The sequence below is a fragment of the Mastomys coucha genome, unplaced genomic scaffold (assembly GCF_008632895.1).
Source record: "Mastomys coucha isolate ucsf_1 unplaced genomic scaffold, UCSF_Mcou_1 pScaffold16, whole genome shotgun sequence".
In the NCBI taxonomy this organism is placed as follows: Eukaryota; Metazoa; Chordata; class Mammalia; order Rodentia; family Muridae; genus Mastomys; species Mastomys coucha.
Window position 1 is genome coordinate 39,276,865 of NW_022196898.1, and position 21,775 is coordinate 39,298,639.

At 38.7% G+C, this 21,775-nt stretch overlaps 1 protein-coding gene across 3 annotated transcripts in view; it reads left to right on the plus strand.

The window, feature by feature from the left end:
- Gatad2b (GATA zinc finger domain containing 2B) overlaps positions 1–21,775 on the plus strand; it is a 79,161-nt gene that overhangs the window by 41,970 nt on the left and 15,416 nt on the right. For all 3 annotated transcript variants that reach the window (XM_031374605.1, XM_031374607.1, XM_031374606.1), the window contains exon 2: positions 15,947–16,282. In XM_031374605.1, the coding sequence (XP_031230465.1) occupies positions 15,948–16,282 (335 nt within the window). In that variant the 5' untranslated portion in view covers position 15,947. The remainder of the gene's footprint in view (positions 1–15,946; positions 16,283–21,775) is intronic.

Genomic DNA, 21,775 nt, shown 5'->3' on the forward strand with positions numbered 1-21,775 from the left:
AACACGGGTCCTACAAGAACAACTAGTGTTTTTAACTACTGAGCCATCTCACCAATGCCTAGCCCTTTAAAAAAAAAAAAAATTGGAGAAGCTGGACATTGTAATGTATCCCTGTAACCCTAACACTTAGGAGGTTGAAGTGGAAGACTTCAATTTTTGTTTTAGGTGCCTAGGCTAAGGTTTGAACTTGGAACCCTTCTTCCTCAACCTCCCAAATACGTGGGATCACAGATATGTTCCACCCAGCCTGGCCAACATTATTCACTATTATGAAAGACCAGTTTTTATTTGTTTGTTTTTTTAAACATAGTATGGATTAATACTGTTATCCAGTTTGGATGGATTATTATGGAAGTAAAACAAATGCATAAAACCCAAGCCTAGTTTTTTTTATTTTTCAGTATTGAGAGTTCAACAGGCAGATTACAGCCAAAATTATTATAAAAGTATATACATGTTGAGTCTCAATTCTTATTGTGGAACAGTTATCATTTATAGACCAGCAATAGTCTGTGGACTACCTTGAATAGTGTTGCTGTTCAGAAAATGAAAGGTTTTTTTTGTTGACAACTGAAAAGTAGCCTCTTCACCAGTCCCAGGAAGCCCAGCTTGCTCATTTTTACTGCTTTGTTTATTATGTGGAGATGTTGGGTCATGTGTATAAGCATATAAATTGAAAAACTAAAAAATTGTAGTCAAGCATTATTTAGAATTTAGCAGATTCTAATTAATTATCTAAATAATTATTATTTAGCAGAGACTTTGTAGACAACTAGAGAGAATAAAGATATGTGACAAGGAGTTTAATATCCAAATGTATATTTACCATCATGTTGGAAATGCCAAGTTCATTGAATTTCACTAAACTAATAAAATGTCCCAGGCATCGTAGTTCACACTTTTAATTTCACTACTGGGGCAATAGAAGCAGGCATGTTTTAGTGAGTTTCAGTGGCCAGCCTGGTCTATGTAGCAAGCTCTAGTTTAGCCAAGGCTTCATACTGAGGCCTCATCTCAAAATTAAATAACAAAGACTACTTAAGTCTCTCTCTGAACTTCAGTGCTTGTATTTTTTTCAGTATATGGCTCTGGGCTATTTCTTGGTGGTGTTTGAAATGAGAACACTTTGGAGATACATATCACACTTCTTGGAAGCAGGAATTATTTTTGAAGTTTTTTCTGGTATTTGTTGTATATGGTTATTTTTTAACTTGGGAGCAATTTCATTCTGGCCTCTAACTTTACTCTAAGATTACTATCTTCCTGTCTCAGCTACCCAACCAATAAAAGGATTATAGGTGGGAGTCACCATGACTGGGTTGGATCTATTTTTTTTTCTTTTCTTTTTTTGGGGGAGAGTGGGGGGAGAGTGGAGACAGGGTTTCTCTGTGTAGCCCTGGCTGTCCTGGAACTCACTCTGTAGACCAGGCTGGCCTTGAACTCAGAAATCCACCTACCTTTGACTCCCAAGTGCTGGGTTTAAAGGTGTGCGCCACCACTTCCCTGCTGGTTTCTTTTCCTTTTTCTTTTCTTTTCTTTTTAAAGATTTATTTATTTATTTTATGTTTATGAGTACACAGTAGCTGTACAGATGGTTGTGAGCTATCATGTGGTTGCTGGGAATTGAATTCAGGACCTCTGCTCGCTCCAGCCTTGCTCGCTTCTGCCCAAAGATTTATTATTTTAAGTATAATGTAGTTGTCTTCAGACACACCAGAAGAGGGCATCAGATCTCATTACAGGTGGTTATGAGCCACCATGTGGTTGCTGGGATTTGAACTCAGGACTTTGGGAAGAGCAGTCAGTGCTCTTAATCACTGAGCCATCTCAAGAGCCCTGGTTTCTTTCTCTCTCTCTCTCTCTTTTTCTTTCTCTCTCTCTCTTTCTTTCCTTCCTTTCTTTCTTTTTTTCTTCTTTTTCCAAGACAGGGTTTCTCTGTGTAGCCCTGGCTGTCCTGGAACTCACTCTGTAGAACAGACTGGCCTCGAACTCAGAAATCCGTCTGCCTCTGCCTCCTAAGTGCTGGGATTAAAGGCGTGCGCCACCACTGCCTTTAACCACTGTGGAACCACAAGCTTTCAAGGATTCTCTTGTCTCCACCTGTCTCACTGTAGGACTGCTGTTATTGTGGGTGCATGCTATTCTACTTAGCTTTTACAGGGCTCTGGGGTTTTGAACTCAGCTCCTTACATTTGAAAGGCAAGCACCTTACCATCAAATCGTCTCTCTTACTCTACCCAACCTTCTTAAGCTGTGGATCACAAATGTGAGTGCTGATGAATGAATGAGTAAATGAATAAATTTTACAATAGTAAAGGTTCTGAACATGTGAACATCAAAAGTTAAATTCAATAATCTTGACGTGCTTTTGGCAGCATTGCTTGTGATACACTCTGCACCTTCACTGCAGCCTTAGTTCTGAGCAACATGTGCTCATAAACTGCTTGGTTGTCATACCAAGGAACACCAGTGACCATTGGCCATTGTGTGTTTGAACTGCAGTGTTTTTACTGAACATACATTTTTTTGCCCTATTTACAAATTCTACTTTTAATATTTTATTTGAACTTTATCATACAAGGTTCAAGTTAGAGTATCTTCACTTTCTTTTTTTTAAACTTTTCTTTTCCTTTCCTTTTCTTTTTTTCTGAGACAGAGTCTCACTGTACAATAGCTCTGGCTGTCCTGGAATTCAGGCTGGCCTCAAACTCTCATATCTTTGTGTTTTCATTTTTTATTTTTATTGATTGATTTGAGTCATGGGCTTCTGTAGGTAATGCTGGCTTTGAGCTTTGTCTGTAGTCAGAGCTGGTATTGAATTCCTAATCCTTTTACCTTTACCTCTAAGAGTTTGAGATTACAAATAGGGGCTATTAAATCCTGCTTAGAACTTTTTATAATTTATATATTTAGAACTTTTTGTAATTATATATATAAAACTTTTTATAAATTATATATATAGAACTTTATATAAATTTTATATTTTAATATAAATATATGTATATAAATGATATATATTTACATTTATTGAGATAGGGTCTCACTGTGTAGCTCTGGCTGACCTGGAACTTGTTGTGTAGAACAATTTGACCTAAAATAGAGATCCATTTGATGCTGCCTTCTGAGCTTTGGGATTAAAGGTATCAGTTACCATGACTAACCTAGAATTTCTGTTTGTTGGGCAATAGTGGTGCACACCTTTAATCCCAGCACTTGGGAGGCAGAGGCAGGCAGATTTCTGAGTTCGAGGCCAGCCTGGTCTACAGAGTGAGTTCCAGGACAGCTAGGGCTACACAGAGAAACCCTGACTTGGAAAAAAAATTGCTGTTTGGTTTGCTGACTTGAGTTTAGTTAAAGATTGTTAAGTGGAGGCTGAAGAGATAACTCTGTTAAGAGCACATGCTCTTGCAGAGGACCTAGGTTCTGTTGCCAGCACCCACATGACACATAGAACTTCAGTTTCAGGGGTCTGACACCCTCTCTGGACTCCATGAGCACAAGGTATGTATTCAGTGCGTGTGTGTGTGTGTGTGTGTGTGTGTGTGTGTGTGTGTGTGTATGTCTGTATTCATGCACATATATACATATACACATATATGTTTGTACGCACATAGATATAAAACAAAGGAATATTCTTTTAAAAGTAAATGAGTTTCACTTGTGATTAGGACAAAATTTCTAGCAGTTTATGAAGTAGCTGTATTCATACCTTTAACATTTTGTGCTGTATATTTCTATGAAGTGATATTCATTATCAGCATCGATAGTGATAAAAATAACAAATTGAGGTCTGGAGAGGTGCCTCACTGGTTAAGAATACATGCTGCATGTATGGAGTTCAGAAGTTGATGCCGATGTTTTCTTTTATAGTTCTCTGCCTTATTATTTAAATTTTCTCTATGTGTGTGTTAGTGTCTGCATGGAAGTCTATCATGTATGTGCAGTGCCCGAGAAGTCCAGAAGATGGCATTGGGTACCTTGGGACTGGAGTTATAGATGTGATCGCCATGGTCCTCTGAAGAGTGTATTTAACTGCTGAGCCTTTTCTACCCTCCCCCACTTTAATAGTCATGGTTAGACATGATGTGTGAGTGTGGGTACTCCTGCCATGGTGGGAATAAATATAAATGTGAATGCCAAACTTTCAGTATTTGGTTTTTTCCTTCTACCTTTACATGGGTTCCAGTGATTGAATTCAGGTTAGGCTTTCACAGCTGAGTCATATTGCCAGCCTTCTACTTTATTTTTAAGATAGTTATCTGGCTAATCTGGAGCTTAGCAATTCATCCTGAGTAGCTGGCCAGCCAGCCCCCAGGATCTGCCTGCCTTCACATACCCTCATTCTCAGTGGGGCTGTAGATGTTTGTTGTCATGCCTACCTGTCTTTTCAGTATAGGTAAGAGGAGTCCCAGCTCAGGTCTTCATGTTGCACAGCAAGTGCTTTACCCACAGTCATTTCTCCTGCCCCAAGATTATATATTTATTTCCAAGATTACATTAATCAATCAATCTATTTATTTATTGAACTAGGTGAGTTGGTACATACATGTAAACTGAGCACTTTCCTTGTGTTTTCTTGTGTTTGAGGTTGTTGAAATTCTTGGATCTGTGGGTTTCGTTTATATATTTAACTGCTTTTTCATTTATATATTGAAGTTGCTCTTTGACTCTGGATTGTTTTTTGTTTGTTTGTTTGTTTGAGTTAGGTCTTCACTCTGTGAGCCTAAATTAGCCTTGAACTCTTCATCCTCCCACCTCAGCTTCTTGAATGCTGGAATTGCATTTTACACCACCACACCTACTCTGCCATGCTAATATTTTCCATCATTCCTGATACTAACATAGTTTTCCTTTATTAAAAAAGATCTAAGGGGACCAGAAAAGGGCATTTTCTAGAACCAGAGTTACAAGCTGTTGCAAGCTAGCATGGAAGAGCAGTTAAGTATCATAACTGCCAAACCATCATCCTAGCCCTTTTATAAACATTTTTAAAAATCCATTTTTGTTGGGGTTCATATGCCAACAGAATTTGTGAATAATTTATGGGGCTCTAGAGTCAGTGGCTCATAGGTTAAGATACCCCCCTACCCCGGTTTCTTGCAAATACATAGATTGGATTCCCATCATCCTCATAGGTGCCTCACAAATGCCTGTAACTCCAGTTCCGGAGGGATACGATGCCTTTTTCCTTCCTTAGACACCTGCAGCCACATCCAGATATCCCATATAATACACATGTAATCAAAGAGTTATAAGAATTTAAACTATTATTTTTAAAAACTTATATGTGTATGCGTGTTTTGCCTGCATGTATGTGTGTTTACCACCACATACATATGTAGCTCCAATATAACTGGATTTATAGATAGCTGTAAGCTGCCATGTGGTTGCTAGGAATTGAACCTAGATCCTCTGGAAGAGCAGTAAGTACTCTTAACTGCTGAGTCCTCTCTGAAGTTGCAGAACTTCTAATTAAAAACTGAGAGGCTTGGAGAGATGGCTCAGCAGTTAAGAGAACACTACATGAGGAAGACAGGAACCTGTAAAAGATAGGGTTTGAAATGCGAGAGATATAAAGGAACCAAGACATGTAATCTGATCAAGGTTCAAGCTTTACTGATGTTTTTGCATAACATCAACATTGCAATAAGTCTCTGGTGCCGGTGTCTCAGTAACCGGTAAACCTTCAGGCTATAGGCATTCTCGTAACTCCGTGTGGTGCTGCTGCTTCAAAGAGATGTGACAGTCCACAGAGAACGTTTGTTTGGCTCCCCAGGTGGTAGAGTCACTTACAGGTGGAGGTTGGCTGTGAGTTGGACAGCTTGGCTAATGGAGGAGATTACAATTCCTCCCCGTTTATTAAAAATTAGCTGGACTAGGACATATTCATGTACCATAGTCGTGCGTGGGAATTTTCATAGTGTCTTGGCGATCTCATCTGTAGCTCTATATACCTACTGGCAACTCTCTGACCCGTCCTTGGAAATCATGTACAGCTAGTTTGTATTCTACAAACCAGGCTATTTTCATGTTATGATTAAACACAGCCACTCAGCACATGACCCTGTCTTAGGTTGAGAGTCCCAGTGACCTATCCACTAAAGGTAGGTTTTTACGGTGCACCTTATTCCCATATAGCCAAAGCCACAACACCTATTTATCACGCCTTTATCGCTTACTATGACAAACTGTCACAAACAGTCTCTCTGGACCAGAGGTCCTGAGTTTTATTCCCAGCAACCACATGATGGCTCACACCACCTATAATATGATCTGGTACCCTCTTCTGGCATGTATGTGTACATGCTGATAGAGCACTCATACATAAAATAAATACAGTGCTTAAAATAAACAAATAGCTGAAATTTACAGTTCATCTGTTTTAGTATAGTCACAGACTTTTGTACATCCTTTAATACAGATTCATAACATGTCATCAAACTGAACAGAAACCCTCTACTCATTAGCAGTTGTTCTGCCTTAGGCAGCTACTGATCTTTGTTTACAAATTTGCTTTTTCAAAAACGTTTTTGTATGTGTTCATGTTCGTGTGTGTGTGTGTGTGTGTGTGTGTGTGTGTGTGTGTGTGTGTGTGTAGGCCAGTGGTCCATGTCTTCCTCTGTCTTTCTCCTCCTTATCTTTGAGATGATATGTTTCTCCCTCCCCTGCACTGAGAGCAACCACATGGTGGCTCACAACCACCTGTAATTAGGTCTGACGTTCTCTTCTGGTGTGTCTGAAGACAGCTACAGTGTACTTATGTATAACAATTAAAAAAAAAAAAGGATAGTCCTGAACTCTTACGTATTCTGTAGTTTCCTCTATTTTCTGCAGGGCATAGTGCCAAAATCACTGGCCTGTGTTTTGTGCTCTGTGCATTACTATTCCTGTGCTTTGCAGCCATTATTAAGTCACTTGAACATGTACACTGTGGTGTACTGGTTGTCTTAGGGTTTGCTTGGTTTTTTTCTTAAGACTTTATTTATTTATTATATGTAAGTACATTAGCTGTCTTCAGATCTCATTACAGATGGTTGTGAACCACCATGTGGTTGCTGGGATTTGAACTCCAGAAGAGCAGTCAGTGCTCTGAACTGCTGAGCCATCAGACCAGCCCCCATCTTAGGGTTTTATTGCTGTTACGAGACTATTATAAAGGGGCTGGCTTATTTTCAGAGGTTTATTAGTCCATTATTTGCCGTGATGGTACATGGAGGCAAAACAGGCAGAAGTGGTGCTGGAAGAGCTGAGAGTTCTACATCTTGATCATTAGGCAGTAAAAGGAGACTGTGTGCCACACTGGGTTAAGCTTGAGTGAGCCCTCAAAGCCTGCTACCACAGTGATACATTTCCTCCAACAAGTCCACATCTACTCCAATCAAGCCACTCCCTATGGGCCAAGCATTTAAACACACGAGTCCATGGGGGCCATTTCTATTCAAACCACCACAGTGGTAGTCACCTATTACGGAAGAATGTTAACCCTCTTTAGAAGAACATGTAACTTGGGGTCTGGTATGGTGGTGCACATCTTAATCTCAGCACCAGGGAGGCAAAGACAAGCAAATCTCTTGATTATGAGGTCAGCCTGGTATATATCAGTTAGAGTTCACCCAGATATACACAGTGAGACTCTGCTAGAGAAAGAGAATACTATATAATTTGAACTTGATAAATGGCCTTTTTTTTCCTAGATTTTTTTCCATTTAATATTTTGAGGCCACAACTAACTGAAAATAACTGGAATCACAGAAATCAAAACAGCAAGTCACATGAGTGTCTTATAACTGTCTCCACCACTTAACGATGGTTTTAGAGTTTCTCTGTATTTTCTTTTCTTTTTTTTTTTAAGATTTATTTATTTATTATATGTAAGTACACTATAGCTGTCTTCAGACACACCAGAAAAGGGCATCAGGTCTCATTACAGATGGTTGTGAGCCACCATGTGGTTGCTGGGAGTTGAACTCAGGACCTTCAGAAGAGCAGTCAGTGTTATTAACCTCTGAGCCATCTCTCCAGCCCTGTATTTTCATTTTTTTATTATAATTTGTTGTTTCTGTTTTTCTGTGTAGATCTGGCTGGCCTGGAACTTGTTCTTTAGACCAGGCTGTCCTGGAACCCAGATCTGCCTGCCTTTGTATTCCAAGTATTGGGATTAAAGGTGTGTTCCACCATTATTTGGTAGTTTCTCTGTAACATTTGTTTTAGTCTCATACACCCCGCCCCCCTTTTGTCTTAATAATATGCTATTTAATTGTATACCACAGTGATAGGTTTTTGGATTGTAGACTAGCTTTTGTGTGAAGTCAGTTTTTAGTTTTGTTGGGCATAAAACTACCAATAGAATTACCTCTGTTTAATTTCATGTGTTGCCAGCAGCAATATTTGAGTATTTTACTTTTTCTATATGTTCCCCAATGTTATTATCTGTCTTTTGTATTATAGCTATCTTAATTGTTGTGAAAGTGACGTGTGTGTGTTGTGCATTTGCACACTTGCATACATGCACCACCCTAAATGTAGAGATTGTAGAACAATTTTGAGTTGACCGTTTCTACTTTCATGTGGGTTTTCAGGATCAAACTCAGGTCACCAGGCTTGTGTGTGTCTTTATCCACTGATCCACGTTGCTAGTCCTGCATCTTGGTTCTGATTTTCCTCTCCTTGGTGACTGTCATTTTGAGAATCTTTCGTGGACTTATTAGCCTTTTTGCATCTGGAGAAATGTCTACCCAAATTATTTGCTTCCCTGCCTGTATTTCTCTCACTCCTTACCCCATTCCCCACCCCGTCATTTATTCATTCACTCATTTACTTATTCTTTTTGGTACTGAGGATTGGTCTTGTGAATACTATGCAAGTGCTCTACCACTGTACTACATCCTCAGACTTGGATTTTATTTTGTTATTCTTTAGTGATTAATTTTATCTTATATGTATGCCTATTTTATCTACACTTATGTATATGCACCAGCTGTGTGCCTGGTGCCCACAGAGGCCAAAAGGTAGCACCAGATCCACTGAAACTGGAACTATTAGTCGTGGTTGTAAACTGCCATGTAGTGCTGAAAACCATACCTGTTTTTTCTGCAGGAGCAACTGTTCTTGACCACTAATCTTTCCAGTCTCAAGACCTTGGGTTTTAGATATTGTCTCAGTTTGTAGATCACAATGGCCTTTTTCCTAAATTCAGCTTTGTAGTGCTAGCATATCCCTTTCTGTTCAGTGCCTCTTACCCTATCTTCAGTGATCCTCAGGTATTCGCGCAAGCACTCTATAGATACATCTGAACTCTAAATTTCTAGGCAGTTTCCTAGAAAGTACATAAGATATTAATTTTGTTTAAACCTAGTTTATCTTTTTTGTTTCTCTATGATTTTTGGTATATATCTAAGAAATAGTGTTTAATCCCAGATGACAATTTAATTAATTTATTTATTTATTATAAATGCTGTATTTATTCTAAGAATTTTATATTTTTTTCTGGGTAGTGGTGGGACACACCTTTAATCCCAGTCCTGGTGAGGCAGAGGCAGGTGAATCTCTGAGTTTCAAGACAGCCAGGGTTATATAAAGAAACCCTGTCTTGAAAAACCAATAAACCAACTAACCAACCAACCAATCAATCTAGTCAATCAATCAATCAAATAAAGAGGTGTACATTTTTAACTCTTACATTTAGTTTTTTGTTCTAGTTTTGCATAATTTTTATATATGGTGTGAGTGAGGCTCCCTCTTGATTGTTTTGTATGTGAATAGATAGCCAGTTATTTCAGAATCCTTTGGGGAAAAAAAGCTATTCTTCCTGATTCAAATATCTTTGTGCTTCAGTTGGAAATCAGTTGACCACAAATATTATAAAGACTGTATTTCTGAATTCCATTTTATTCTGTTAAGGATATGTTTATAACCAGTTTATTTTTTTTCTCTAATACTAGATAAATTATAGATGTGAATCTTTGTACATTTTTTGTTTCTCTCTTGAGCATATGGAATACAGTTCTATATCAAATAATTGTTTTAAATCAAATAATTGTCTTAAAATTTTTGGGTTTTGTGTCTGTGTGTACATGTGTGTTTGTGTTCATGTCTAAAAGTGAGAATGTGCACTTGTTGTATATGTAATGGTCACCCAGCAGTGACATACTAATCAGTTCTTCTTAGTCTCTAAGTATGTAAGGAGGGTCTTTTGAGAGATCTCTAGACTGCTTTTCTTCTGTTAGACTGTCCTTGGGAATTTAGCTGCCATTATCTTAGTTCTTCTCAGCTACATCTCTTCAACTCAGTCTTACCCCAGTTTCTCTTCCCTGAACTGTGCCCTAGAAATTCTTTTATGTCAGTGAACAAGGGCAGCTGTAAGGCTTACTTTATTTGTTCCTTGTCACTTACATTGACATTTGTTGCTTTGTGTCTAGTACCTTGAAAATCTTAAGATGTATTTTTGGATGAGTTTTTGTTCAAGTAGGGTGTAACACTGCTTTCTCCTATGTCATTTTGGACAGAAATGGGAATTGCAGACAGAATGTGGTGGTTGTTTAGTGTTTTGTTTTTGAGACAATCCTCACTATGCTGCTCTAAGTTGGAATTTGGTATGTAGATTAAGTTGGCTTTACTCCCAAAGTTCACCTGCCTCTGCTTCTGCTTTCCTGGTGCTAGTGCTAGAATTAAAGGTGTATGCCATTTTACCTAGCTTGTTTTGTTTTCTGATAGGGTCTCATGTATCTCAGGTCTGCCTTGAACCTACTATGCAGCTGCATTTGTCTTAAACTTCTAAAAATTTTATTTAGAGTATCTATGCTTGTGTGTGTAGTGTATATATGATTTGTGTGAGTGGTATTTGAGGAGATCAGAAGTAAACTTTCAGGAGTCAGTTGTCACCATGGGGGACCTTATTTCAGGCAGGGTCTCCAGTTTTTTACAGTCTGCTGCAGGCTAGCTAGCCTGTGGGCTTCTCAATAATTCTCTTGTCCCCTCCTCCCATTGCTCCCCTTAAGAGTTTCGAGATTACATATGTATACCCCTATATCTGACATTTTTACATGGATTCCAGGGATCAAACTCAGGTTGTTAGGTTTAGCCAACAAGCATTTTTTTTAAACTGGCTGTGCTGTCTCTCTAGTCCTTTTGTTGAATTTGTTTGACACCATTAATTATTTTCCTTTGTGACTTTAACCTGTTAACATGGCAAGCTTTCTCCCTTGCTATCTGACTCTTTTCCTATAGTTTCACCCTTTAATTGAGGTTCTAGCCTGGTCCGCTTCTTTCTATCTATATATTCTTTTTTAGTAGTTTGATTCATCCTTACATATTACTTCAATTGCTTCCTATACCTGTTCAAATAAGCACCTAGTGTTGGCCTAAGCTGTGAGTCTTGCTTATGTGCCACATATGTAGCTGTTTTTTAATATCCTTACCTTGATTTCATGGTGCCAGTTTTAGCAGATCTATTAGAATGTGCTTTGTTTAAGTACAGAAAACTCAACTAACAGTACCCTTAAATATTAAAATAATTTATTGGCCGCTGTAGTAATGCATAAATTAGCTTCAGGGTACTTTGATATGATAACATGACTTAGCTCCAGTCACTATGTTCTGTGGTACACAGTGTCTACTTTATCATTACTAGGCTGCGTTCTCTCTTGGTCAAAAGATGGCTGCTAGCAATAATACAGCCAGGCTAATATTTTCTCATTCAAGTTCAACAGAATTCAATAGAATTTATAGTGTTTAGTGACTTAGGTGTTGTTTTAGTTTTCATTGTACATATTAGTTTTATACAATTCTGTTTTAGGTAGGATTTCTATTGCTGTGCTAAAACACCATGATCAAAAATGTAACTCAAGGAAAGGGATTTTGTTTGTTCCGGTTTTTGAAAGGGGGGGCGAGGGAGGTGGGGAGAGAGAATGAATATATGAATGTGTGTGTGTCTGGCTGTCTTGAAACTCGGGCTTCTACCTGCGTCTACTTCCTGAATGCTGAGATTAAAGGCCTGCACCACCACTGCTGGGCAGAAAAGGGTTTTTAAGTCGGGGAAGTCAAAGAAGATTGTCTTGTCTTGTGCTTTTGCCTTTAGGTGGCTGGAATTCTCAATCTGAATTAGAATGAAAAGCATTATACAGATAGTCTCTTAACTTTTGGTGGTTTAAACAATTTTATACATTATGCAAAACAATGTATGCAGTAAAAGTCATGCTGGGATTTTTTACTGGACAGTGGCAACAGACCCCAACTCCCAGGCAAGACACAAAATCATGATAACTATCATGATTTAGCAACATAGTACAATATAAAGTAAGATATTTAGGTAGGTTAAATGCAATCCTGTCCTGTGGTTTTAATTTGTTTGTTTTTTAAAATGGAGTCTCATTTTGTAGCCCAGGCTGATCCGAACCTCACTTAGAATGGTATCAGTGTTGTGATAGTCTACATGTCTTAGCCTCCCAAGTGTTGGGATTACAAGTGTGTGATATCATGCTAAATATCATTATTTCTATTCTCTAACCTTGAACATGGTGTGTAGGATATATTTAATATTTAAAAGGTGATTAGGGACTGGAGAGATGGCTCAGTGGTTAAGAGCACTGATTGCTCTTCCAGAGGTCCTGAGTTCAATTTCCAGAAATGTCCTTTCTGGTGGCTCAGTTGGTCTGAGCCTCTTGCAGGCAGCTCTGCTGGTCTTTGGCTTGAGACCACCTATAATGGGATCTGATGCCCTCTTCTGGTGTGTCTAAGAGGGCGACAATGTACTCACATACATAAAATAAATAAATTAAATAAATAAATCTTTTTAAAAGGTGATTAGATGGACAAGAAAAACATCAATACATGAAAATATACAATACTGCTTCTTAGGCTATTGTATTAGTCAGGGTTTCTATTCCTGCACAAACATCATGACCAAGAAGCAAGTTGGGGAGGAAAGGGTTTATTGAGCTTACACTTCCACACTGCTGTTGATCACCAGAGGAAGTCAGGACTGGAACTCAAGCAGGTCAGGAAGCAGGATCTGACACAAAGGCCATGGAGAGATGTTCCTTACTGGCTTGCTCAGCCTGCTCTCTTATAGAACCCAAGACTTCCAGCCCAGGGATGGCACCACCCACAAGGGGCCCTCCCCCCTTGATCACTAATTGAGAAAATGCCCCACAGCTGGATCTCATGGAGGCACTTCCCCAACTGAAACTCCCTTCTCTGTGATAACTCCAGCCTGTGTCAAGTTGACACAAAACCAGCCAGTACAGATAACTAGCTCTGAGCAGGGAATGTACTATGTAATTTTAGTGGGAAGATATACTGTATAATTTTTTTATTGAGGATTGGGGAATGTTATGTGGCAAACTTTTCTTGAGAGATGACAACACATTCATTCCAGATGGGGATGACAGCTTAAAATACAGATACCATTAAAGTCCACCTTGCTTTGTGAACCAATGAATTTTGAGGTTACTTAAAAGAATTTGGGTGAAGGGTTAGTTATGGTAGTAGAAATGACTCAAAGACAGCTCTATCATAAAAGCAGGCCTGACAGCTCAAAGCTAGAAATGTGGAGCACGATACACACCTTGTAACAGCTAAACATTGGAAATGTCCTTTCTGGTGGCTCAGTTGGTCTGAGCCTCTTGCAAGCAACTCTGCTGGTCTTTGTTTCTTCTAGGCCAGAGGTTCAACCTGTGGGTTTTGACCCCTTTGGAAATTGAATGACCTTTTTTTCAAGGGTTGCTGAAGACCATGGGAAAACACAAATACTTACATTATCATCCTTAACAGTACCAAATTACAGTTATAAAGTAGCAACAAAAATAATTTAATGGTTGGATTCACCACAACATAAGGTATATTAAAGGGTCACAGCATTAGGAAGGTTGAAAACCACTATTCTAGGCAACTCTTTGGTCTCCAGGAAGCTTGGATGAAAATAAATCTCTGTAATCTTTACTGTTTATATATTCTGGGGAAGGGACGAGCAGAGTGAATCTGGTCAGTTTCAGGGACTTCCTGAAGCTGTTTTGAGTTGTTTGCCTCCAGTAATAATACGCTTTCCTTGGAGGAAACAACTATAAGAAGGTTTGGTGATAATAGTAGGGGATATATAGGAAAATTGGTATTGGATAACCAATTAATATGATATGCTCTTCCCTGGGAACTATTAATCCAGCTCTTAGCATTCCTTAGTTGCCTATAGTTGATTGTATAGGTTTGAAGTCTCCTGGACTTTCCCCAGTCCATGTTAGCATGTATATTGTTTTCCTTGTTCAACTCTTGTTTAAGACAATCATGTTGGTGACACTTTTTGGATGTAGCTTCTTATAGTTTAAGAGACACAATCTCATAGCAAAACTCCTTGTTTTTCTGGCTCTTAATTTTTTTTTTCAGCCCCAGTCCCTGACCTTTGGATTGGAATAGGAATTGTAGATGTTGTAGATATAGGCTCTGCAACTCTGCATTTTGATAGGTTGTGTTTTTTTGAAATGATTGTTGTCTGTTGCAAAGAGAAGTTTCCTCGATGCCAGATGAAGACAGCACTTATATGTGAGTAGAAGGCACAATATTTAAAATGTAGTTGTGGATTATGCTGGTTTGATAAAGTGATTTAATCCCAGCACTGGGGAAGACAGAGGCAGGCAGACCTCTGAGTTCAAGGCCCTCTTGGTCTACATATTGAGTTCCAGGACAATGTAAAGAGGCTGTCTCAAAAAATAAAATAATATATATTATATTTGTTATTTGTTGCGAGAAGTTGCATATGCCATAGCATTCATTTGGAGGTCAGAGGACAACTTTTAGGAATTGATTCTTTCCTTCTACCATGGAGCTCTAGGATTGAACTCAGGTCATCAAACTTGGCAGCAAGCACCTTTTCCTACTGAGCCATCTTGCTGGCACAATTTGCTATTGTTGTTTTAGTTAGTTAGTTAGTTTATTTGTTTGTTTGTTTATTGCAAGACAGGGTTTCTCTGTGTAGTCCTGGCTGTCCTAGAACTCACTCTGTAGACCAGGCTAGCTTCGATTAGTTTACTTTTTAATGGCTCTATTTGCTATTGTCATTTTAGTTTATCTTTTAAAATGTTGTGTATATGTGTAGGCATTAGGCATACATTCAGTGTGTGTGTGTGTGTGTGTGTGTGTATAAAACAAATATTTATATGTGTATATATACATAGATACATATTTATACACATACACACACACTGAATATACATACTGAATGTGTGCCTGATGTGTACAGAGACCCTGGCTCTGGATTCCCTGAAACTGAAGTTTTATGGATGTTTATAAGCTGCCATGTGGGTTCTGGGGGTTGAACCCCCAGTCTTCTACAAGAGTAGCAAGTATTTTCAATCACTTCTCCATCCCAGTTGTTTCTTTGTTTAATTATATACAGGATCTGCATTATAGCTCAGGCCATCTTTAAATTCTAGATCTTCCTAACTCTTACACCAAAGTTCTGGGATTTTAGGCAGGCTCTATCACCTCATTGTGAATTTTTTAGAGGACCATCTACATGAATATAGTATTTGATTTTGGGTACCTTTTATAATTAAAGGCCTTTGAAGACTACGGTATATTTGAAGTTTGTTTTTATTGCTGAAGTTGACTGGAGAAATATTTATTTATTTATTTAATGTAAGTATACTGTAGCTGTCTTCAGACACTCCAGAAGAGGGCGCCAGATCTCCTTACAGATGGTTGTCAGCCACCATGTGGTTGCTGGGATTTGAACTCTGGACCTTCAGAAGAGCAGTCAGTGCTCTTAACCACTGAGCCATCTCTCCAGCCCCCAGAGAAATACTTAATATAGATGTTGTTGGACAGTAATAGCATTGGGAGTTAGCTTTGTTTTCTGTAAGTTTAAATGTATGTTACATAAATTATTTTTCTTTACCTCAGCATTTCATATCATAGTCCTACATAAGGAACTTTATTCTGATCTTTCATTCCGTAGGATGGATAGAATGACAGAAGATGCTCTTCGCCTGAATCTTTTGAAGAGGAGTTTGGACTCAGCAGATGAGCGAGATGATGTCCTGGCAAAACGACTGAAAATGGAGGGACACGAGGCCATGGAACGGCTGAAAATGTTGGCACTGCTCAAAAGGAAAGATTTGGCAAATCTTGAGATGCCGCATGAGTTACCTACCAAACAAGATGGCAGTGGTGTCAAGGGTTATGAAGAGAAACTTAATGGAAATCTCAGGCCTCATGGAGACAACAGGACTGCTGGAAGGCCCGGCAAAGAAAACATCAATGATGAGCCTGTGGATATGAGTGCTAGACGGAGGTATGGAGCAGTTTAGCTGCCTCCAGGGACAGGGTCTTCTTAAACTAAGTGTGTAGAAATGGGTGAATGTCAGTGAGAGGACAGCTTTGCCTCCTAAAGCCTCCTTTGTTGTATTTTGTTGTTTTGCAACAGGGTCTCATATCATAGTCGTGCTGGTCTTGAACTTACGGCAGTCCTCTTGCCTCAGCACATCAGTGCTGGGATTACATATATAAGCTACCACATGATGACATCTTAAAGCTTCTTGAAAGAAGATCTGTGTCCTCTGGCTTGAATTGACCAGTTTCTCTTATTTCCAGATAAAGCTAGTAGCTCATAAAGAAAGTCATTGTTCTTAACTAAGATAAAATGTTTATTTCTAGGGACCAGAGAGGTGACAAAATAACTAATAGTGTTTGCTGCCCAGTCATGAAGACTGGACTTCAAATCCTAGTTCCCACTTCAAATGGTTCACAGCCACCTTTAATTCCAATTCTAAGGGATCCAGCACCCTCTCCTAGCCTCTGTGCATCTGTGCAGGCTTCTTTTTCCTAAACAAAGGTCATTTCTAGAATAAGGAGACATTAAATTCTAACCCAATTAATAATATTTCTTTGTTTTTTTCCCTCCTCCTAAGATGGCTTTAGGATTAAAGCAAAGAAATTGGCATCAGCCAGGTGGTGGCGGCGCATGCCTTTAATCCCAGCACTCAAGAGGCAAAGGCAAGTGTATCTCTGAGTTCAAGGCTAGCCTGGTGTACAGAGCAAGTTCCAGGACAGCCAGGCCTACAAAGAGAAACTCTGTCTCAAAAAACAAAACAAAAAGTCTTTCCTTCAGATCATTCCCAGGGATTTAGGATCTATTTGTTATAGATCTCCAATTCTATTTCATGGACCTGGCTTTTCTTTTGTCAAAAAGAACATTATACACATGTGGTTCCTGCAGTTCTTGCTTTATCTGTACCACTTTCTTCAATTCCTACATACAGGTTCCTTTGTATACATGTGCACATTCCTATTCTCTCTCTCTCTCTTACACACACACACACACACAATTTTCACAGGCCCCTTTTCTGGTGTCTGTCAAAATGTAAATTAAAGAAAGGAACCTAGAGCTAACTGAGGCTTAAGTCAGCCTGGTAGTTGAGTCAGAATAAGATAGCTCTAGTTTTAAGGACACTAAGTATTACTCATTATTCATTTTATTTGCCCTTCCTGACTTTTATCCTGGATTAGTATCCAAAGCGGGATCTTTAACAAATTAGACTAATGGATGAGAGAGAAGGAAAGAATAGTTAATGCCTTACATGTGTTTCTTTCTTTATTTTGGTAGTCTTGTCCCAGAACTCTTTTTTTAAAAAAAAACAAAATACCAAAGCAGCAACAACAACAACACAAAATTCCACCAAACAAACAACCAACCTTGGTAATAGTTTTTAAAAACTTTAAACAAATTCCTTAGTAATCCTGAAAGAGACTTCTTTGGAAGCTACATGTAGATTTGGAGAAATGTCATATAAGTGGATCAGCCTTACATTCTTCAGGAGGGATGGTATGGATGAATGAGAACATGTGAATGAAATACTAGATAGATTTTTCATGTCCCAAACTAAGCTCTTTAAGCATATCCTTCATGGGCACTTTGTTACACCACTTTGACAAGCTGGCAATGCTGTTTAGTTATATTTATTCAAAAGTCAGAATATGGGATTGATCATATAGCTCAAAATACAGTGCCTACTTAACCTGTGTAAGGTGCTAGAATCAATTCCAAATATTGTCCCCCAAAAAGGTCTTATAGCCCTGAAAACCCAACCATTTTAATTTTATTTTATTTGTGGATAATGAACTTACAAAATAAAATACATTACATTTTATGGGCATTGAGTTTAATAGCATCTCTTTCCCCACAAAGTGTTCTGTAAGACTAAACTACAGAGAGGCGTGATCTCTTTGATATGAATAAAAACACGGCCACCGGAGAGATTGCTTTTATTGGTTAAGAGTTCTTGTTACCGGTATAGAGGACCTGGATTGAGTTTCTAGCACCCATACCATTTGTAATTCACAACCATCTGTACCTTTAGTTTCAGGAGTTCAACTCCTTCATCAGACCTCCGAGGGCACCAGGCATGTATGTGGTAAACATATATGTATGTAGGCAATACTTGTGCACACAGAATAAAATAAATTTTTAAAAGAATAAAAAGAAAAGTATGGAAGGTGAAGTTTGTAACATGAGATCTTATGTCTTTGTTGCTTCAATACCACTAATTAGGGCAAATTCTTAAATCTCTGTAATAAATTAGGAGCTAAAAAAAAAAGAGAAGAAGGAGAAAAGAAAAGTAAAGAAAAAAGAAAAAGAATTGGGAGCTTTATAACTTCTGGGAATATGTCAGATTGGAGGGTTTAATTGGTATTCAGTTTTTAATAATCTCCCAACAGGTAAAAGTTTCATACTTACAAGCTTCAAATGGTGCTTTAAAAAATGTTGGATTCCAGACATAGTGGCGCATGTCTTTAGTTCAACACTTAGGAGGAGAGATAGGCAGATCTCCGAGTTCGAGGCCAGCTTGGTGTACAGAGTGAATCTAGGACAGCCAGGGCTACACAGAGAAACCCTGTCTCAAAAAAAAAAAAACAAGCAAACCGAGATTGAGACTTGACTTGGGCTTTGCCTTATCTATATTATCTATCTAATAATATATATCTGATTGTATCTAAGCATTAAATATTGTTTAGTGTTGTTTGCTAGTGTAAGTTACTGATAATGTTATATAGTTCCAAAATGTTCATTAAGAAATATCTCAGCCAGGCAGTGGTGGCACATGTCTCTAATCCCAGCATTTGGGAGGCAGAGGCAGGCGTTTTCTGAGTTCGAGGCCAGCCTGCTCTACAGAGTGAGTTCCAGGACAGCCAGGGCTACACAGAGAAACCCTATCTTGAAAAACAAAAACAAACAAACAAAAAAGAAATACCTCTGCCCATTTTGGTATGTGGTCTCAACAATAAAGGTGCAGGGAAGAATGCTTTACCTTAGAAACAAGCTTTTTACAGAACATGCTTACCTATCCAGGACCAGAATTTCATAAAGCCGCTGTCTAGTGGCTTTTTTTTTTTTTCCTGTAACTATGTATTCTCAGCTTGCTGTCTGACTTGTGGCTACAGTCCAGTCCAGACATATTTACTAGTCCATAAAGCAGTCATTCTTCTTACTCCCTCTCCTCTTTTTCTGTTTTCTCAACTAAACATATTAGTAATGCAGATTTGCCCTATTATGAAAATAAAGGCTTATCTCACTGAGGGCTACCTTGTTTAAAAGATTTCTTTAGGTGAAACTAGGAATGGTGGTGGTGCTTGTTGTGAGTTCAAGGTTAGCCTGGGCCACAGTGACCAGCAAGATGACCCAGTGAGTAAAGTCATTTGCCTCTAAGGCAAATAAACCTAAGTTTATTTCCTGGAGCTCACGAGTCAGAAGAAGAAAATTGACTCCATAAAGTTGTCCTTTGACTGCCACACTGTACCCTGGCACATATGTACCTGCATGTACAGACACTAGATTAATTAAAATTAAAAGCATAAAAAAAAGCTTCTTAGGGCTAGGAATTTTGCCAGTGGTAAACTACTTACCTAGCATGCATGGAGTCCTAGATTGGTTCCCAGTAACACACACAAATTTGTACAAATACTTTTGTGTCCCAAAAGGACCTGAGACAAAACACGTGAGAAAATAGTGGATAGGTATGTTGTACAAGTAATGACCTGTGAGCTTTTGGATTTTAAGTTCCATCTCTAAGACATGCAAGCACACCAATCTAACCGAGACTTATATACTCCTAGCTATTCTATCTCAAAAAGCTATAGCTGAAGCTCAGTAACAGAAGGCATGCTTAGGTATCTGTGAAGCCTTGAGTTCTAACCCCAATACAACAAAAGAAAGGGGAAATATAAATTTAGCCAGGCATGGTGCTGCATTCTTGAGGTCATAGTGCTTGGGAAATAGAGGCAGGGAGATCAATTAACCAGTTGCATGAGACCTTGTCTCAAACATTTAAGAATCAGGAGAGTGGAAGATACATTTGTTGTTTTGGGAATCTAAGAAATTATATTTTTCAGGATTCTTTATATTTGGGCTACAGAAATATAAAAACAAGGGGTTACCAAGTGAATAGATTTGGAAGTAAGAAAAGTCAATGTGATAATAAAGAAAGAAAAGAAAAGTCCATGTGAAGGATTTTATATGTCAAAATAGTTCCTGGAGAGGGCTCAGTGGTTAAGAGCACCGACTGCTCTTCCACAGGTCCTTAGTTCAATTCCCAGCAATCACATGGTGGCTCACAACCATCTGTACTGGCATCTGATTCCCTCTTCTGGAGTGTCTGAAGAGAGTGACAGTATACTCAAATACATAAAATAAGTAAATCTTTTTTTTAAAGTAGTTGTAGTTCCTGAATAGTTTCTCTTCAGCAAAGGTACTAGGTACTAGGCGTCTTTGGTTTAATTCTTTTCCAGGAGGCTGTATACTTTATAATTGGTACTGTTAATTTCCTCAAGCCATTGTCCAGACCATCCTTTGCCATTCTCTGATTCACTCTTGACAGGATACAATGTCACTTAACTAGAACCATGTTATTAGTGTTAGAGTAAGCTGCTTCCTTTTTTTTTTTTTTTGTTTTTTTTGGTTTTTGGAGACAGGGTTTCTCTGTATAGCCCTGGCTGTCCTGGAACTCACTATATAAACCAGGCTGGCCTCGAACTCAGAAATCCACCTGCCTCTGCCTCCCAAACTCTGGGATTAAAGGTGTGTGCCACCACTGCCCAGCTTAATTTAATTTTTAAGACTGCTCTGGAACTTCCTATGCAGACTAGACTGGCATTGAATGCTGGGATTAAAAGGTGTGAGCCAACACACCAAATCAATCTATCTCAATCCCCACCCCCCCAATTCTTCTCACCCCTCTTTTTTTTTTTCTTATTTTATGTATATGAGTGTTTAGTTTGCATGGATATCTGTCTATCATGTGCATACAGTGGTGGTCAGAAGGGAATGTCAGATCATCTGGGACTGGAATTATAGACTCTTGTGAGCTACCATGTTGGTGCTGGATTGAACCCAAGTCCTCTGGAAGGGTAGCCAGTGCTCTTATTCAGCCATCTCTTTAGCTCTACCTTATTCTTTTTTCCTCCCAATTTTGAAAAATTATTTTATGGGTATGAATATTTTGCCTACATGTATGTCATGTGTTGATATGCATGCCTGCTTCCCATGAAGGCCAAAAGGAGACATCAGACAATTGTGAGCAGTCATAAGTCCTGAGAACTAAACCTGAGTCTTGTCTCTAGCCACTCCCCTCTTTCCATCTCCCAATTCTTAAAGCTTTTCTTTGTCCCTGCATATCCTGACAGATTTTAGACTAGAAAAATATTTTGCAGGGTTGGAGAGATGGCTCAGAAGTTAAGAGCACTTTCTGATCTTCCAAAGGTCCTAAGTTCAATTTCTAGCAACCTCATGATG